This window comes from Nicotiana sylvestris, chromosome 1 (assembly GCF_000393655.2).
Source record: "Nicotiana sylvestris chromosome 1, ASM39365v2, whole genome shotgun sequence".
NCBI lineage: Eukaryota > Viridiplantae > Streptophyta > Magnoliopsida > Solanales > Solanaceae > Nicotiana > Nicotiana sylvestris.
This window is the reverse complement of record NC_091057.1, coordinates 6295663-6313255: the sequence shown is the minus strand read 5'-3', so window position 1 is coordinate 6313255 and position 17593 is coordinate 6295663. Positions and strand designations below refer to the sequence as shown.

The following is a 17593-nucleotide window of genomic DNA, read 5'->3' as shown; positions in this document are numbered from 1 at the left end:
TGAAATCGAATTCGATAGTATTCATTCTAGGTCCAATGACCTCATCTCATCCAACACTACTACTCTGGTGAACTGAAACATCAATATGATCTATAGCCACACCCTGTGCAATCCGTGCACCAATAAGCAACAATTCAAATGTACTCAAATCATGGAAAATGGCTCAAATGAGAGAGCTGCAATGCGCGACCCTATCCAAACACTGGTCCACCTGAAACACCTCAAGTCACCATGCTCAAAATCAACAACCACGCGCAATTTGATGTCTAGTACAAAAAGTGAATCACCATAACCACGGAGAAGCAAATGACGCAATGCCATACCAGCCGAAAGAACATATCCAATCTGTAATCAATCACGCAACACCCAAATACCCGTCTCACTCAAATTCCGCTATAAAGCCCAAATAGAACCGCACCATATGTGCATATAACCAACAATCACAACTCCTCGCAACACAGAAGGGTAACTCAAAGATTACTCCAGAACACGAATAAGCTCAATGACAATAAAATGGCACATCCCTCAATAATAGCAATTCGTAGTCAATAATTCTGACCCGATGCAGAACATACATCTATATTGGGCCTACCAATGAACCCTAAATCAACTCTGGTCACCCACAACATATAGATAACTCTCCGAAAGTTCACAATGACTGAATCACGGCACATACTAACATCTAACTGGCTTTACTCGCATCTTCATAGTCCACAACCACAAAATAACCTATTTATGAGAAATCCTAGTCTCGAATCACCATATATAGTCCCAACTCCACTGCTCGAATATATAACACACCTCTATTAATCAATCATTCTACGAGGGACACTCATATAATTCATCTGTGCCATAAGCAAACTTGAATATCAGTAGTCGATCCAATAAGAGAGTGCTGTAATACCAATGAATTATCCTTAACTTAAACACATTACACTTTTTGAAATGTATACCCTCATTAAGCCGCACCAATTAGTGATAGCATTTACCTAGTCATCTAAAACTGTCCATGCTGCCTAAGAATTTATGACCTTCCCTCCAGACCTGAACTGTGGCATCGCACATGCAAATCTCAACCCTAGACAATATACCGCATATACCATGCCATTCTACGATGAATATGAGAACTTCATAATCCATTCCGAGCCACAAGCAACTACGTACTCAACTAGCCAAGAACTTTCTATTTGATCCCATCTAGAAGAAAATCACTATACATCATATGCTCCTCACACCAGTAGAAAATATACATCTCTAACCGTGGTAAAAGCCATCAAGGACTCTCTGAATCCCATTTGCACAAAACCAAACCATTAAGACTGAATCCTTCTAGCTCAACCAAGCTACGCAAGTCACCAAAAACCCAAGAGCATTGCCATGAGACACCTATAGAAACTCATTACCTCATAAGCACCCAAATAACTAATCATATCCCTTACCATGTCGATCTGACCTACTACTAAGATGTCTTATTTATCCAAGTTCCTTCTGAATTCCCTTCGAATTGATACTTATCCTTGCCATAATACCGCATTTTCAACCCAGACTCACCATACGAGACCAAAGCATAAAACAACACTATCTAAGGCTCATAAGCCACTAAATACTCTCTCAAATATCCCCAAAAGCACCACATTCAAAATACTTACTTTGAAGAGACTTCCTGAGAATCTAAAGCCATTACCTTCACCTTCCCGATACTGATATGTAGAATCCATACTGATATAGAAATGCCACAAGTCTTGACACCCTCCAATGTAAACCTCAGTTTCTAGCAAATACATATCCTGAAGATCCCACAGTTGTTACATATACATCTTGAATCCATTAGAACCATTCTCGGAAGTCATCCACTCTGCTCAAACCACAATTAGACTGATCAAACGGACCAAATGACCTGTGCTCCATTAGCACTCCAATACCCCAGGAAGTAACCCCACCTTAATGCAGCCAAATAAATTCCTGCTCCATGCATATTACATTCTTCACAAATAACAACTCAAGTCATTCCATGATTATTATACACCCATAAAGCATAACACTACCCCGATTCAAAATTTCCTTTACTCGAGTATCCTTGATCTCAACCCTTGTAAGTCATAACTAATTCGCCAGTATACCTCAAATTGAAACTGATACGACACTTCTCTGCGCAATCAACTTATCAATAGCGGACTCCCCCACTTAGCTCAAAGCCATATGTCAAAACACACAAAAACTCACAATGCCCATACTCTATTACTCCCATAATACCTGTCGCGCCCCCTTTTTTCTCGCGAAATCGGGTTCATGACATTTGGGAGGACAACTCGTTCCCTTTTGGGAATTGGGTTTGAAGAGTCGTCACCTAATGATTTGAGTGCATTAGGACACTAAGGAAGATTTGATTTGAACAACCACAGATTGGGTAAGGGCTCAAAATTATCTCAAGGAAAAGGTGTTAGTCACCCCTCAAGATCCACTAGTGTGGTTCCCAGCCAAGCTATTATTGTGACTTTAAGTACAAATAATACATAGGCAAATGAAGGCTTCAAATAAGAGGGTTTTTCACGTAATGGTTACAAATAAACAAAAGCAAGAAAAAAAAGAACTAAAAGGAGTTGATTAAAAGGAATGGTAAAAAAAAGATTTAAAAGAAACAAAGAAAACAAAAGGAAGGGGGGTCCTAGGTTTATTAATATTATGGATCACCCCACATAATATTCGGTAATCACTCCTCAATGAAGGGCTACACGAGATGTTACCGTGTGGTCATCATATCAGTATCTACCCTTCCCCACCCTGTTGAGGTATTAAAGCGCGAAATGGTCTCGTTTACTTATTGCATGCTAGTACCCACCCCAATTCTATTAGTCTCGGAGGCATTTAGGACTACTAATCCTAAAGAGGAGGTATGTTGGGCTTATTTATGGTTTCAAAGGTAAAATTACTAAAGCGACAAGCAAAAACATATATATACCAAGTATGGGGAAGCACATAAACAAATAAGGCTCAAACAGACCTCCTTAAATCAAAGAAAAGCATATAGTTTAGCATGTCTTACACGTACTGATTAGGGCATGATTAAACTTAACAGTTGGGGCAGACTGATTTATTGCATATTGATTCAGTTTATAAACTATCCTATGGCTTGCCTAAGTGTTAGATGAAAACCTATAGGCATGATGTCTATTGATTTCAGAAAAGATGAAATATACTGATTTTAGAAGAAAAGGTTGTCAGTTATTCAGGAAAAACGAGTTTTGACTAAATATCATGTGTCATTGCTACTGGTTTTAGATTTATAAGTGAGTGAAGCGGTTCAGATTCGATTAAAGCTCCTATAGGCATGCTTTTTATGCATTTTTGATTTGAAACACTTTTACAGACATAGTAAGAGTGCAAAAATCCTATAGCCATGGCATCTAAATGCTGTACTTCGTTTAAGCCTAGATGCACTTAATTATTTAAGCCCTATAATAGGTTTGCCTAGTGACAGATGCATATGCAGGATTCGGATTTCCAGTTAACTATAGGCAGGGTATCTATATGAGAGATGCAAAAATTTAACTATAGGCAGGCTACCCATATGAATGCAAAATTTTCAGAAAACTATAGGCAGGATATCTATATGGGTGCAGAATTCCTTATAGGCATAGTATCTACATATGAAAATGAAGAACTCCTATAGGCAGGATATCTATGTGATATGCAGAGATCAAAAATTCCCTATGAGCAGGATATCTATATGATATGCGGAAATTCTTATAGACATGGTATTTATATGAGAATGCAGAATTCATAAACTCCTATAGGCAGGTTATCTACATGATGTGCATAAATTCAAAAAAAATAATCCTATAGGCAGGATATCTATGTGATATGCAGAGATCGGAAATTCCCTATGAGCAGGATATCTACCCCTTTTACATACATAGCTATTCCCCCTTTTTTAATAGCCGTCCCCAATAGTTTATTACAAAGTTATTATAGTCCAGAAAAATAAAGTAAAGAAAATACATCAGAAGCTGAAAATTATAACCAAGGAGAGCCTCCTTCAGACTTTCTGTCTGAAGTATGAAGTAAACCAACTCCAAAGATCATGTCTCAAAGCCTTTCTCCAACTTGGGTGTGCCAGCGTTCCCTAAGAGTTTCATAAGAACTCCGGGTGGTGCTTACACCCAAATGTATTACCATATTAAGCCAAAGTGTAGCGTGGAAGGGCCATCCCTCGGGTGTCCAAGTTCAGAGGAAGATCAAGGTCCCAAGGCAAGGCTCACAAGAGGGGGTGGAGGCAGAGCTTAAGAACTAAGAGAGAGTGTAAGTGCAGAATTCTGAAAGGGGAAAAGGGGAACAACAAACATAGGGGTATAGGGAATGAGGAGTTGCAAGAGGTAAAAAGCAGGCTAGTGGGCATAACCTAACAATGGCAGATGCTGTCACACCCATAAGCCTACTGGAACACATTATTTAGAGGTTAGGATCCCCTAAGGAATCAAGTTCAAACCATAGACAATAACATGCATATTGCCATGTTATAAACTGTAACTCAAAGCACATAAAGGGGAATATGGAATAGGGATTCACGGCAGAAACAAGCAAAAGGAAATCAACATGTTAGTTTAAGTATTTAACTCTGCAGAAGTAGTAAAGTAGACAGATACAAAAAGCTGTAAGTATACACGTTGTGGGGATGCTGAAATTTGAAATTAGGACATACCAATTTCAAAGAAATGAGTAGAGAAAAATGCAGTAGTCTGGTAAAAACCTAAGTGCGGACAAGAAGAGAGAGTTCTATTATGTGAGTAAGAGTTCAGAAGAGATTGTGAATTGTGAAGTGTGTCGTGTGTTTGTGAAATCGTGCCTTTTATAGTGTAGAAAGCAGGCAGAAATAAGGTAAGAAAATAGTTTGAAAACTGATTGTCAATCAATTACACAAGGCTTCCGTTAATTAAGGGATTCAGATTCAAAACGAGTAAAAACCAATTAAGTAAAGAAATTAATCAAACACTTTGTACAAAGTAGGTAATTAGGGATGAATACATAAAAGTTATTTAAGGACAGGGTTTTTGAAATACACGGTTTGTGCGAATAAGGTAAGAAGATCAATTAACAACTAGTAAATCAAAAGGATCTGAGATTTTGTTTGAATGAACCGAGTTAAAAGATGGGAAATGTTTTTAACTTAAGGGAAATCAGCAAACAATGGAAAGAGAATCAATTAGACCCACATTCAGAAGGAAGTAGGAACTAATCACAAATTCAAAAGCTAATTTAAAGGGAAGTTTATCATATATAAGGAGCATACGAACATATTAAGCATGAAGGAAGACTGTAGTGTCATTGTAAAGTCAGTAGAAAATCCGGTATAGAAAAGTTTAGCAAAAGGTCAGAGTCATATGAAAGTAAGGAATGGGTCTGAAAGAGATAAGGGGTTTAAAATAAACCCTAAGTTCAATCAAATCACATAATCAAGCTTGGCTAAACCCCCAAATTCTAGGGTTTCCAAATTGAATCAAGTACAGAGATGAGAAGGCAAATAGTTGAAACGGGCTCATAGGTTTCAAAGTTGAAACCTCTTGCATGCTTTTTTCATCAACATAAACTCATGATAAAAACATGATAGCAAAGTAACATGCGTAACACAGTAGAAGCACTCAAAAGTAAACACTGATAGGAACAGTAAAAGAAACATGCTTAAGAGATTTTTCAGAAGAAACTTAAACATGAATTAATAGAAGAAAAATAAGGAAACTTAAGAACTTAGTAGGAAAATACAGTAGGAGAAACATGCTGGAACATAGTAGAATACAGTAGAAAATCATATGAAAGCATAGTATGGAAACATGGTAGAAGAACATACAAGCATGGAGTATATAAAACTCAGTAAAAGAATGTACAAGAATGAAGTGTAAAAACTCAGTAGAAGAACATACAAGAACGGAGAACATACAAAAACGGGGTGTAAAAGCTCAGTAAAAGAACATAAAAGGTAGAATAAAACATAAGACACAGTTGAGGCAAATAAACACAAAAGACAAAGGAGAGAAAGTCAAAGAAACACTTAAGCATTTTCAGAAAACCCTAGATCAAAAACGAAGCGGTTTCGAAAGTAATTTTTGAAAGAAAAGTTAGGGAAATCATTTGAAAACTCAAGGAGAGAACAGACACACAACAGATCTAAGGAAATCGGAGAAAACATCAAAGGGTTAGGGTTTCAAAAGAATCCTAGAAGTGAAATAGGCTTCGAAAGGTCACCGATCTGAGTCGGAGAGGTCGAAATCAGGCTTAAACCACCATGGTACGCCGGAGTAAACCCGGAGATGGACATGGAACCTTGAATAGACAGAGGTCTGGGTGCAAACCTTCGAGGTCAGGCCTCGAATCTTCAGGTATCAGGCGCGTGGGAGCAAGGGAAGGTGAGTATAAGACCCCCACAGCCTGAGAAGCCATGGATTCCGGTGGGTTTCAAGGTGGAGGTGGTGGTAAGAGGCGATTAGGGTTTGGGAATTTTCGAGAGAGTTTGAGAGTTCAGAGGTGGCTGGTTAGGTGAACTGATTTAGGGTTAAGGGGTGTTGGTAGAATAAAAAAGAAAAGGAGGGTTTGTGGTCGTTGATCATTTTGATCAACGACCTGGATTTAATTGGGGGCCGGACGGGTTAACTTAATTGGATCAGGGGCAGGTAGTTTAGGAATTGGGCCAGTCCATTTGAAATTGAAATTGGGGTTAATTTGGGGGGGGGGGGAGGTCGATTTGGGCTAGAATTTAAATAGGTAGGGCTAGTATTTAAATAGCCACTTTTTCTCTTTTTATTTTATAAAAAATAGTAAAATAATTTTTGGAAACAAATTAAAGGTACTAAATCGATTAATAATATGTAAATATTAAATTAAAAATAATTCTAACAAATTTGTAATTATAAATACAATTAAATCTTAAAATAGGCTAAAATTACAATTATATGCAATTTAACTTTAAAATGCTAAATAAATTTGTAAAAAAATGTACAAAACTTACCTTGGCTATATCTTGGTATAAATATCAGAATTCAATAAAGGAGTTGCCAAAAATGATAATTTGAGAAATAGTTATTGGTTTTTTCTGATAAAATAAGGCGATAAATTGATTTAAAAATCTTTTAAAAATTGAAAAAATAATAAAACACTTGGACATGCTTATATTTGCATACGTATGCTATTTTGAAAGTATTTTGCATATGAAATTATATAGGGTAAAATTGGGTATCAACAATTGCCCCTCTTTACCCGGGAAGGATGAAAGAGTTATCGGGTAAAAATATGATGGCCAATTTTAACCGAACAGAATGGTTTATAGAATTTGACTGAGCTCTGTCTCCTGAGCTACCTACATATCCTTGGTCTTAAAGGATCGGGCCATATGTAGTTCAGGATCCGTCGGCAGAATATGCCGATGGAGATTTTCCAAGACGGACGCGCTATTTGGGTTGGGATGGACGGTTAAAATCTGACAGGGTTGCGAGAACTGGAGCGGGATTGCTCCTGCTGAGACGGCCATTGCTCGCTGGTTTACCTGCAAATGAACCATATGTTGTGTGGAAATTTAAACATGATGCAAGTTCCCGTCGGACCATGAAATATTGTCTTTGGACGGTTAGGATGACCTTTTTAGACCATGACGTCCTGGGCCATGAAGCACATAATAAGGATTCGTAGGCCATTAAACGGTGCTCTTGGGCTATGAGAATGATACCTCCGAACTATGACACATTTGAATAATGATATGCAAAAGATAAAAGGGGTCATCAGGCCATGACATGGCGTTCTCGGGCTATGAAGATGGTGTGGCGTTCTCGGGCTATGAAGATGGTGCCTCCGAACAATGACACCTTTGGATAGATTGGTGATCTTTTAGCCCATAAGATGCAGAAGGTGGCGATCTTTCAACCAATGCAAGATGTAAGTGAAGGGGCGATCTTTCAGCCGATGCAAGATGTAAATGAAGTGGCAATCTTACAGCCATACAAGATGTAAATGAAGTGGTGATCTTTCAACCGATGCAAGATATAAATGAAGTGATGATCTTTTAGCCATGCAAGATGATAAAGTGGCGATGACGATCTTTCAGCCATGCAAGATGGAGGTAGAGCTTAACCTCGGAAGGTAGAACGGTAGCCTTATGCAATGTAGAGAATGCAGATGGAGACAGAGCTTAGTCTCGGAAGGCAGAATGGTAGCCTTATGCAATGTAGAAAATGCATATGGATGTAGAGCTTAACCTCGGAAGGTAGAATGGTAGCCTTATGCAATGCAGAAATTACAGATGGAGGTAGAGCTTAACCTCGGAAGGTAGAATGGTAGCCTTATGAAATGCAGAGAATGCAGATGGAGACAGAGCTTAGTCTCGGAAGGCAGAATGGTAGCCTTATGCAGGAAGTAAAAATGGCAAATGGCAATAGAGTTTTCTTAGCTGATAGCGGATTGCGGTATCATGATTGCTGGGGATATTGTGCCTACTGGGGGACACTGTTGTGCGGATAGCAGTTGCGAGCAAGTGCAACGGTTCGGAGAGTTGTATTCCTGAACTTTGTGAGTGAGCATATAATATATTTGATGATTTTGCAACTCAAGTGCCTGCATCCAAAGAAAAATCGTGAGTTTGTAAAGGGGGAGGGTTAGTTCGTATCCCCACTGGCTCTGCTTGATCTGCTCAGCTCTGATCTGGTGATACTGTACGTATCATTGGGGTAGTGTCACTGAACAAGGCAATTCTGGCAATAAGCATGCATGATTTAGTTAAAACATTAATAAATACATAATTAGGAATAGTTTTCTTTTAGATGAACCGACGATTATGACGTGGTTCAAGACATTGCAACTTCTCTTGCTCTGAATTTTTGAGGGTCCTTCTCAAAATTCTGCCCCAGTTTACTAGCCTGCTGCTCCTGACGGCTGTTAATGATAAATGGCTGGAATCGACTTCGGAATTTTGAGGGTCCTCCTCAAAATTCTGCCCCAGTTTCCATTAGCGGGGGAATGGAAATTTTTATTGAATTGTGACTGAACCCATAGGGCTGCCTACATATCCCCTCTTAAACGGGAATCAGGTCAGGCATAGTTCAAATTACATAAGGAAAGCATAAAGATTACACGTAATATTGCTTGACTGCATCTGAATTGATCGGCTTTGACCAAACTTCTCCGTCCATTTCTACGAGTATGAGGGCTCCTCCTGTTAGTACCTGGTGAACCATGTACGGACCCTGCCAGTTGGGAGAGAATTTCCCTTTGACTTCATCTTGATGCAGAAAATTTTTCTTTAACACCAGCTTCCCCGGTGTGAATTGTCTCGGCTTGACTCTCTTGTTGAAGGCTCTGGAAATTCTGTTATGATAGAGCTGACCGTGGCAAACTACATTCATTCTATTTCCGTCTATAAGAGCTAGTTGCTCGTAAGGACTCTTCACCCATTCTGCGTCGTCGAGCTCTGCTTCCTATATGATCCTTAAGGAAGGAATTTCCACCTCGGTGGAAATGATCGCCTCTGTACTGTAAACCAGTATATAGGGGGTTGCTCCTGTCGATGTGCGAACTGTGGTGCGGTATCCTAATAAAGCAAATGATAGCTTCTCCTGCCACTGCTTATGCTTCTCCATCATTTTCCTTAGTATCTTCTTAATATTCTTGTTGGCAGCCTCTATGGCTCCGTTCATTTGAGGCTTGTAAGCTGTAGAATTCTTGTGTTTGATCTTGAAGGTTTCATACATGGCTTTCATCAGGTCACTGTTGAGGTTGGAACAATTATCAGTGACAATTGACTCCGGGATCCCGAACCGGCAAACGATACGGTCGCGGACGAAATCTGCCACGACTTTCTTAGGAACTGCTCTGTAAGATGCTGCTTCAACCCAATTGGTGAAATAATCAATTGCTACTAGGATAAACCTATGCTCGTTTGATGCGACAGGTTCGATTGGTCCGATAATATCCATTCCCTAGGCGGCGAACGACCATGACGAGCTTGTTGCATTAAGCTTATTCGGAGGCACCTTTATCATGTTTGCATGTATCTGGCAGTGGTGGCACTTTCGAACATATTGGATGCAGTCTGTTTCCATAGTCATCCAAAAGTAACCAACTCGAAGTATTTTCTTTGCTAAAACAAAGCCATTCATATGTGGATCGCAGGTCTCTGCATGAATTTCCTCTAATAGCCTAGATGCTTCATTTGCATCGACACACCTTAGTAATCCCAAATCAGGAGTCCTTCTATACAGAATTCCTCCGCTGTGAAAGAAATTGTTGGATAACCCACAAAGCATGCACTTCTGAGTAGCGTTTGTGAGTTCTAGGTATTCTCCTTTTGCCAAGTATTCCTTGATATCATGAAACCAAGGCTTTCCGTCTACTTCTTCTTCGACATGAGCACAGTAAGCTGGCTGATCATGGATCTTTACCGGAATGGGATCAATGAAATTCTTTTCTGGATGTTGCATCATGGATGATAAGGTAGCCAGTGCATCGGCGAATTCATTCTGGACCCTGGGAACATGCTGGAATTCTGTCTTTGTGGACCTATTTCTCAACTCTTGTACATGATGCATATAAGGGAGTATCTTGGAGTTCTTGGTCACCCATTCTTCTCGGACCTGATGTATAAGCAAGTCTGAATCCCCAATTACTAGCAACTCTTTGATGTTCATGTCAATGGCCATCTTGAGCCCTAAAATGCAGGCTTCGTACTCGGCCATGTTGTTGGTGCACGGGAATCTGAGCTTGGCAGATACCGGATAATGCTGATTAGTTTCTGATACTAGGACCGCTCCTACGCCAACCCCTTTAAAATTTTCTGCTACATCGAAAAACATTCTCCAACAGTTATAGGATTTTGCAATATCTTCTCCTATGAATGATACCTCTTCATCAGGAAAATATATTTTCAAGGGTTCGTATTCTCCATCCACAGGATTTTCCGTAAGTTTATTTGCTAGTGCTTGTCCTTTGATCGCTTTTTGAGTCACGTAGATAATGTCAAATTCACTCAACAAGATTTTCCACTTGGCCAGCTTGCCAGTGGGCATGAGCTTCTGAAAGATGTACTTCAAGGGATCCATCCTTGATCTGAGATATGTAACATAGGCATAGAAGTAGTGCCTCAACTTCTAAGCTACCCAAGTCAAAGCACAACAGGTGCACTCTAATAGAGAATACCGAGCCTCGTATAGGGTGAACTTCTTACTGAGGTAATAGATGGGGTGCTCCTTTCTCCCTGTTTCATCATGATGCCCCAAAACACAACCGAACGCTCCATCCAATACTGCAAAGTAGAGTAATAAAGGTCTACCTGGGTCAGGCAGAACTAGGACTGGTGGTGTTGATAGGTATTCCTTGATTCAGTCGAAAGCCTTTTAGCAATCATCAGTCCACTTGGTAGCGGCGTCCTTCTTCATCATCTTAAAGATCGGCTCACAGATAATTGTAGATTGTGCTATGAATCGGCTGATGTAGTTAAGTCTCCCCAAGAAACTCATCACATCCTTCTTGTTCTTTGGCGGTGGCAATTCTTGAATAGCTTTGACCTTTGATGGATCCAGTTCTATTCCTCAGCGACTTATAATAAACTCAAGTAGCTTTCAAGTAGGAACCTTGAATGCACACTTTGCGGGATTCAATTTCAGGTTGTACCTTCACAGTTTATTGAAGAATTTCCTCAAATCTTCCATGTGATCAGCGGCTTTCTTGGACTTGATAATAACATCATCTACGTACACCTCTATCTCCTTGTGTATCATATCGTGGAAGATGGTAGTCATGGACCTCATGTAGGTGGCCCCTGTATTCTTTAACCCAAACATCATCATCTTGTAACAGTACATTCCACACGGCATAATAAAGGCCGTTTTCTCAGCGTTTTTTTTTCATCCATCCAGATCTGATGATACCCAGCAATATAATCTACAAATAATTGCAACTCATGCTTGGCGCAATTATCAATCAGGATGTGTATATTTGGCGAAAGGAAGTCATTTTCGGACTGGCCCGGTTGAGATCTTAGTAGTCGACATAGACTCTGACCTTCCCATCTTTCTTCGGTACTAGCACGATGTTGGCTAGCCATTTTGGGTATTCTACTCCCCTGAGGACCTTAGCTTTGACCTGCTTAGTGACTTCTTCCTTGATTTTCAGACTCATGTCGGGTTTAAACTTTTTGAGCTTGTGTTTCACCGGTGGACATGTCGGATCAGTTGGTAGTTTGTGCGCCACAATAGATGTACTTAAACCTGTCATGTCATCATATGACCAGGCGAATATGTCCTCATATTCCTTTAGAAATTCTGTGTATTCTTCCTTTTCTGACGGTGACAAATGAACGCTGATCTGAGTTTCTTTGATATTTTCTGCATCTCCTAGGTTAACAATTTCGGTCTCGTCCAGTTTGGACTTGGGTCTGTTCTCAAAATTTTCAACCTCTTTAACAATCTCTTCCGATATAAAATCTTTCTCTGAATCTATGTCCGTTTGTTGCGTTGTCTCGTTGCATGTCACAGTCATTGGTCCATCAAGATAGGTAATAGTAATGTTGTATAAATAGAGTAATGAGAGAAAATAATAAAAGTAAGATTTGTAAGGAAACCAAAATGCTTTGATAAATTTCATAACTGTTTTGAACATTGGAAGATCTTATTGCAAAAATTCAAAAATGCGAAAGGAAAGTCAACTAGTAAAAATAAAAGATAGTGCATGATGCTTCGTTCAGTATTTCTACCCTGAGGCTTTTCGGGCTCTGCTGGTTCTGATGGTCCAATTCTTGAGGCATACTACTTAGCTTACGGCCTGTATGGAAGGGCCTTCCTTCCCCTTCTCCTTGAAAATGACACAACAATCCATGTCATCATCTTCTAGGAACAAATTCCTCACTACTGCCAGTGTTTCCTCTTCTTCCGACCCATAAATAACATCGGCCAGCTGGAAAGTCTTCTCGAAATATGGTATTGGCTGCTCCAGCGGGTAGTATGGACCGTGCCATAGTGGCGGCCAGTTGTTGAATTCCTCCCAAGTATACTCGTATCTCAGACCGAAAGTGGTGCCATGTTTCTTCAGTTTGATAGGCTTGGTGATTCCTTGGAGGTTCTTGCCAAGTACCTTGCTAGGCTCATATCCGCTCCAGTTCAATATTCTTTCGATTTTGTTATTCCACCATTTGTCTTTGTCAATGGCGTTGACTTGTTTGATGTGGTGATAGGTTCGCCCGCCTATCTTTCTCCTTCCTCCAATCGCTGGGATGGTTTGGCGACTGTATATAGGATTGCTACCATCGCCGTGAATGATCACCTCTTGGTGATTCCATTCAAATTTCACCGCCTGATGTAGTGTTGATGCTATTTCCCCAACGACATGAATCCACGACCATCCTAACAGTAAGTTGTAAGATGCCGGCACATCTATAACTTGAAAATCAACGTCGAACCAAGTAGGCCTCATTTGCAAACACAGGTTGATTTCCCCAATGGTGGATCTTTGGGAACTGTCAAAAGCTTTGACATTAATGGACCCATCCTTGATCTCATGCATCCCCTTTCCCAATGTTCTGAGTGTTACCAATGGACAAATATTGAGGCTAGACCCCTCATCAATCAGGACCCTAGTGATAAAATAATCTTCGCATTGTACGGTGATGTGCAATGCTTTGTTGTGACTCAACCCTTCTGGTGGCAGCTCATCTTCATAAAAAGTGATCTTGTGGCTTTCCAATACCTGCCCTACCATGTTTGCCATTTCTCCTCTGGTGATGTTGCTTGGTACATATGCCTCACTCAGCACCTTCAATAAGGCATTCTTATGTGCATCGGAACTTTGAAGCAAAGCTAGGATAGAAATCTATGCCAGTGTTTTGTTCAGCTGATCAATGACTGAGTATTCCTTGGCTTGTATCTTTCTCCAAAGATCATCGGGCGCAATTTTAGTGATGGTCGGTCGACCAAAGGCCTGCTTACTCAACTCAGCTAAATGCTCCGGAGTATAAACCCTGCTGGTTCTTGTCATACCCTATGCCGCAACTGTTTCCCCGAATTTAGCTTTTCCTTTCCTTCTCGCCTCGGCTATGTAATCCCAAGGTATGTCATTTGTATGGAATGGTGTTATGGTCAACAATGCTACTGGGATGTTCACCTTTACTCCGAACGGAGCATGGGTTTTGGAAGGTAAAACCGCAACTTCAAATGGTACGGGTGCCTTTGCTGGTGACCCAAACCCGACCTCAATTGGTGTTGGTGTCTTTGCAAGGGGTGGTGCTTCAAACCCGAGTGGTACATACATGTTTACCTCGACATCCCCAGAAGGATGAGTCTGGACTACAATCGGATTGAGGGTGACTATTGGAGTTTTTGGTTCGTCACCTTCTGTGCTTAAACCGATCGATCCTTTGGGATCCCAATCATCCTCTACTTCAATCATGTGAACACCTCCACCCTTATGGTCTGGTAGGGGGTTGTTGCGAACATTCGGAGTAGGCGCTTTTGCTACAATGATCATGTTATCGATCAGAGTCTGGATCTTATCTTTCAGAGAGCGGCATTCATCAATGGTATGTCCCTTCATGCCGGAATGGTATGCACAAGATTTATTTGGATTGACCCACTGAGAAAGGTTTTTAGGTGTTATAGCAGGGATAGGGGTTACGTAACCAGCAGCTTTGAGTCTTTCGTACAGCTGGTCAATCGATTTAGCAATGGCGGTATACTGTTTGGAGGTATATGATCGAAGTTTGGTTGAGGTCTAGGAAAGTTTTGACGTGTGGGAGGTGATTGATAGTGGGATGGCTGAGTGTTGTAGGCTTGGTAGACATGTACGGGTTGAGAATATCTGGGTGAAGTACGTTGATATTTAGGAGGTGGGGATGATTGGTAAGTAGGTGGTGGAGTTTGGTAAGAGGGTGAGGGTGCTTGGTAATCCGGGGTAGGCTGATATATGAATGGAGGTATCGGATAGAATTGGTATTTGATAGGGGATTTGGTTCCTTGTGCAACCATTATAACGCCTATGTCCCTTTTCTTGGACATACCACCAGACTGTAAAGCCTTATTGGTAGCTTGCAAAGCTTCAAAGTTTGTAACCATACCACTTTTTATGCCTTCCTTGATCCTTTTCCCTAGCTTGACGATGTTGGAAAATTTCTGGCTCTCAATCAACATCAGCCTTTCATAGTACTGCGAGTCTTGAGCCTGGATGAAAAACTTGTTCATTTGTTCTTCTTCTAAAGCCGGTCTGACCTTAGCAGCTTCTGATCTCCAACGAGTAGCGTACTAGCAGAATGTTTCTGTGGGCTTCTTCTTTAAATTCTGGATGTAGAACACATCTGACGCATTTTTTGTGTTGAACCTGAACCTTTCCATAAAGTCAGAAACCATACTCACCTAGTTCGACCATTTCTTTGGGTCTTGGCTAATGTACCAAGACAGAGCATCTCCCTTCAGACTCCTCATGAAAAGCTTCATGCGAATCCTTTCGTCTTTCCCTACTCCGACCAGCTTGTCCCAGTATGTTCTCAAGTGGACACTTAGATCCCCTGTACCACCAAATATCTCGAATTTAGGAGGTTTGTACCCCTTAAGCAGTTCGACATCCGATTGTATGCAAAGATATTCGTAGTTCAACCCTTCAATCCCCTTATTTCCTTCGACACCCTAAATTCGACTAGTTAATTTCTTGAGTTCTGCAGCCAGGTTCCTGATGAGTAAGTCTTTATCATCAGATTCGGGTGTTCTTGAGACAGGTTGGGTAGAGTGTGGCATGATTTCCACATAGATGGGGGTGTTATGGTGGGTGTGTAAATGATCATTTGTGGAGTTGATGAGAAGTGGAGTATTGTTGGAAGTGTGGCAAGTATTGCAGTGGTGGTGATGAGCGGGATGGTCTTGTGGTTTTGGGATATTTTGCGAAGGTGTGGGGTTCTGAGCATTTGAGAAATTAATGTCTAGAGTGGTGAGGGAAAATGAAAAGTTTACCAAATTCCGAACCTGGTCAAGTTCCTCTTGGAATTTTAACAGTTTCTACTCGAGTTGGGACGCACTTTCCTTGGAGACCTAAGCACCATGAGTGACCTCTACCCGTTCAGTTGAGTTTTCCTTTCTGGTGTTGTTCAAATCTTCCATCTTTCCTTTGTTCCTGCTTCTGATAGGACTAGGAGGAGGAGTGGGTGGAGTGCCCTTTGATCTTGTGGAATATGATGATGATGCCAGAGTGCACGAACTAACCTTTGGGGAGGGGAATAAATAAACAAAAATAAAAACAAAAAGGTAACAAGTCAATGAGGATTATAAGAAAGTGTTGCAATATTTAAAAACATATTGCAAGAATGTAAATCGTATCATAATTTGGGAGCCTCGTTGTGACCGAGGTAGGCCTAGCGACAAATTAATTTGGAGAACTTAGAATGCTAAATGCCTCATTTTATTGATAAAAGTAGATAAATCCCAAAACGATACTAAATAACAAGGAATAAAATGTCACTAGTGGCCATTGGCCTTATTACAACAACAACAACAACAACCCAGTATAATCTCACTTAGTGGGGTCTGGGGAGGGTAGTGTGTACGCAGACCTTACCCCTACCCTAGGGTAGAGAGACTGTTTCCAAATAGACACCCGGCATCCTTCCCTCCAAGAACTTCCCACCTTGCTCTTGGGGAGACTCGAACTCACAACCTCTCGGTTGGAAGTGGGGGTTGCTTACCATCAGAGCAACCCCTCTTGTCTATTTGGTCTTGTCACAGCAACCCCTCTTGCTTACCATCAGAGCAACCCCTCTTGTCTATTTGATCTTGTTAGAGCAACCCCTCTTGCTTACCATTGGCCTTATTACATTTCATAAAGCAAAATAAAACCCCTATCTATTTGGTCCCAGAAGGACCTTCCCCATACTCAGCAGTTTTGGCCCCATCGAACAACTTCACCAGCTCACGAAGTCCCAGTAGCAGGTAGGCTCTGGCCAGGTGTCCACCCTCTTTTCCTTCAGCATTCTGGCAGTCCTCGATCCTCTTGAGAAACTTCCTTTCCAGCTCCACTAAACCTCATTCCAAGTATCCTAGTCGCTTGTTGGCACTGACAACCATGTATTTCCATTCTTTAATCAGTTTTTTTGTGGGCTTCTTGAATATCATGGTGCTCGCTTTCACATTCCCGAATCATCTTGCACAGTTGGTTGTATTTGACAAGTGCTTCAGCCCTTTCATAGATGATTCTGTGACCTTGAACAAACCCAGGTTGGCCCAGACCATTGTGATTATCCTCCAACCATCCTGAATAGTATGGGGTGCAAACAGCATGGTATCTATCTGGTTCGATAGTATCTCTTCCCATGATGATCTTGCAATGCCACATATGCTGAGTTTGACACTTATAAGGACTGTCATCAGCTTGAAAGTCAGTCCGGAAGTGACTCATCTTGTCGACCCTTGTTATAACCTGTTTCCTACTAGCTTGTCTCATAACTCGGAGAAGGACATAAGGGTAGGTTCCTCTCAAATCAATCAGTATCAGAAATGGTGCGACCCTAGATCGGGTGATGAACTCTTCAGTAGGGAACCACTCGAACATCCATTGTATTTGATCCTCAGTTATATTTTCAAACAGCTCC

General features: G+C 40.9%; 1 protein-coding gene across 1 annotated transcript; it reads right to left on the bottom strand.

Annotated features, from left to right (window-relative positions):
• Positions 1 to 9953: 9953 nt before the first annotated feature.
• On the bottom strand, positions 9954 to 11072 carry LOC138889649 (uncharacterized). Its single transcript, XM_070172985.1, has 2 exons — positions 10746 to 11072; positions 9954 to 10607 (listed from the first exon to the last, which is right to left on the bottom strand). Exons 1-2 carry the CDS (start codon positions 11070 to 11072, stop codon positions 9954 to 9956), a joined length of 981 nt encoding a protein of 326 aa, XP_070029086.1.
• Positions 11073 to 17593: the final 6521 nt, after the last annotated feature.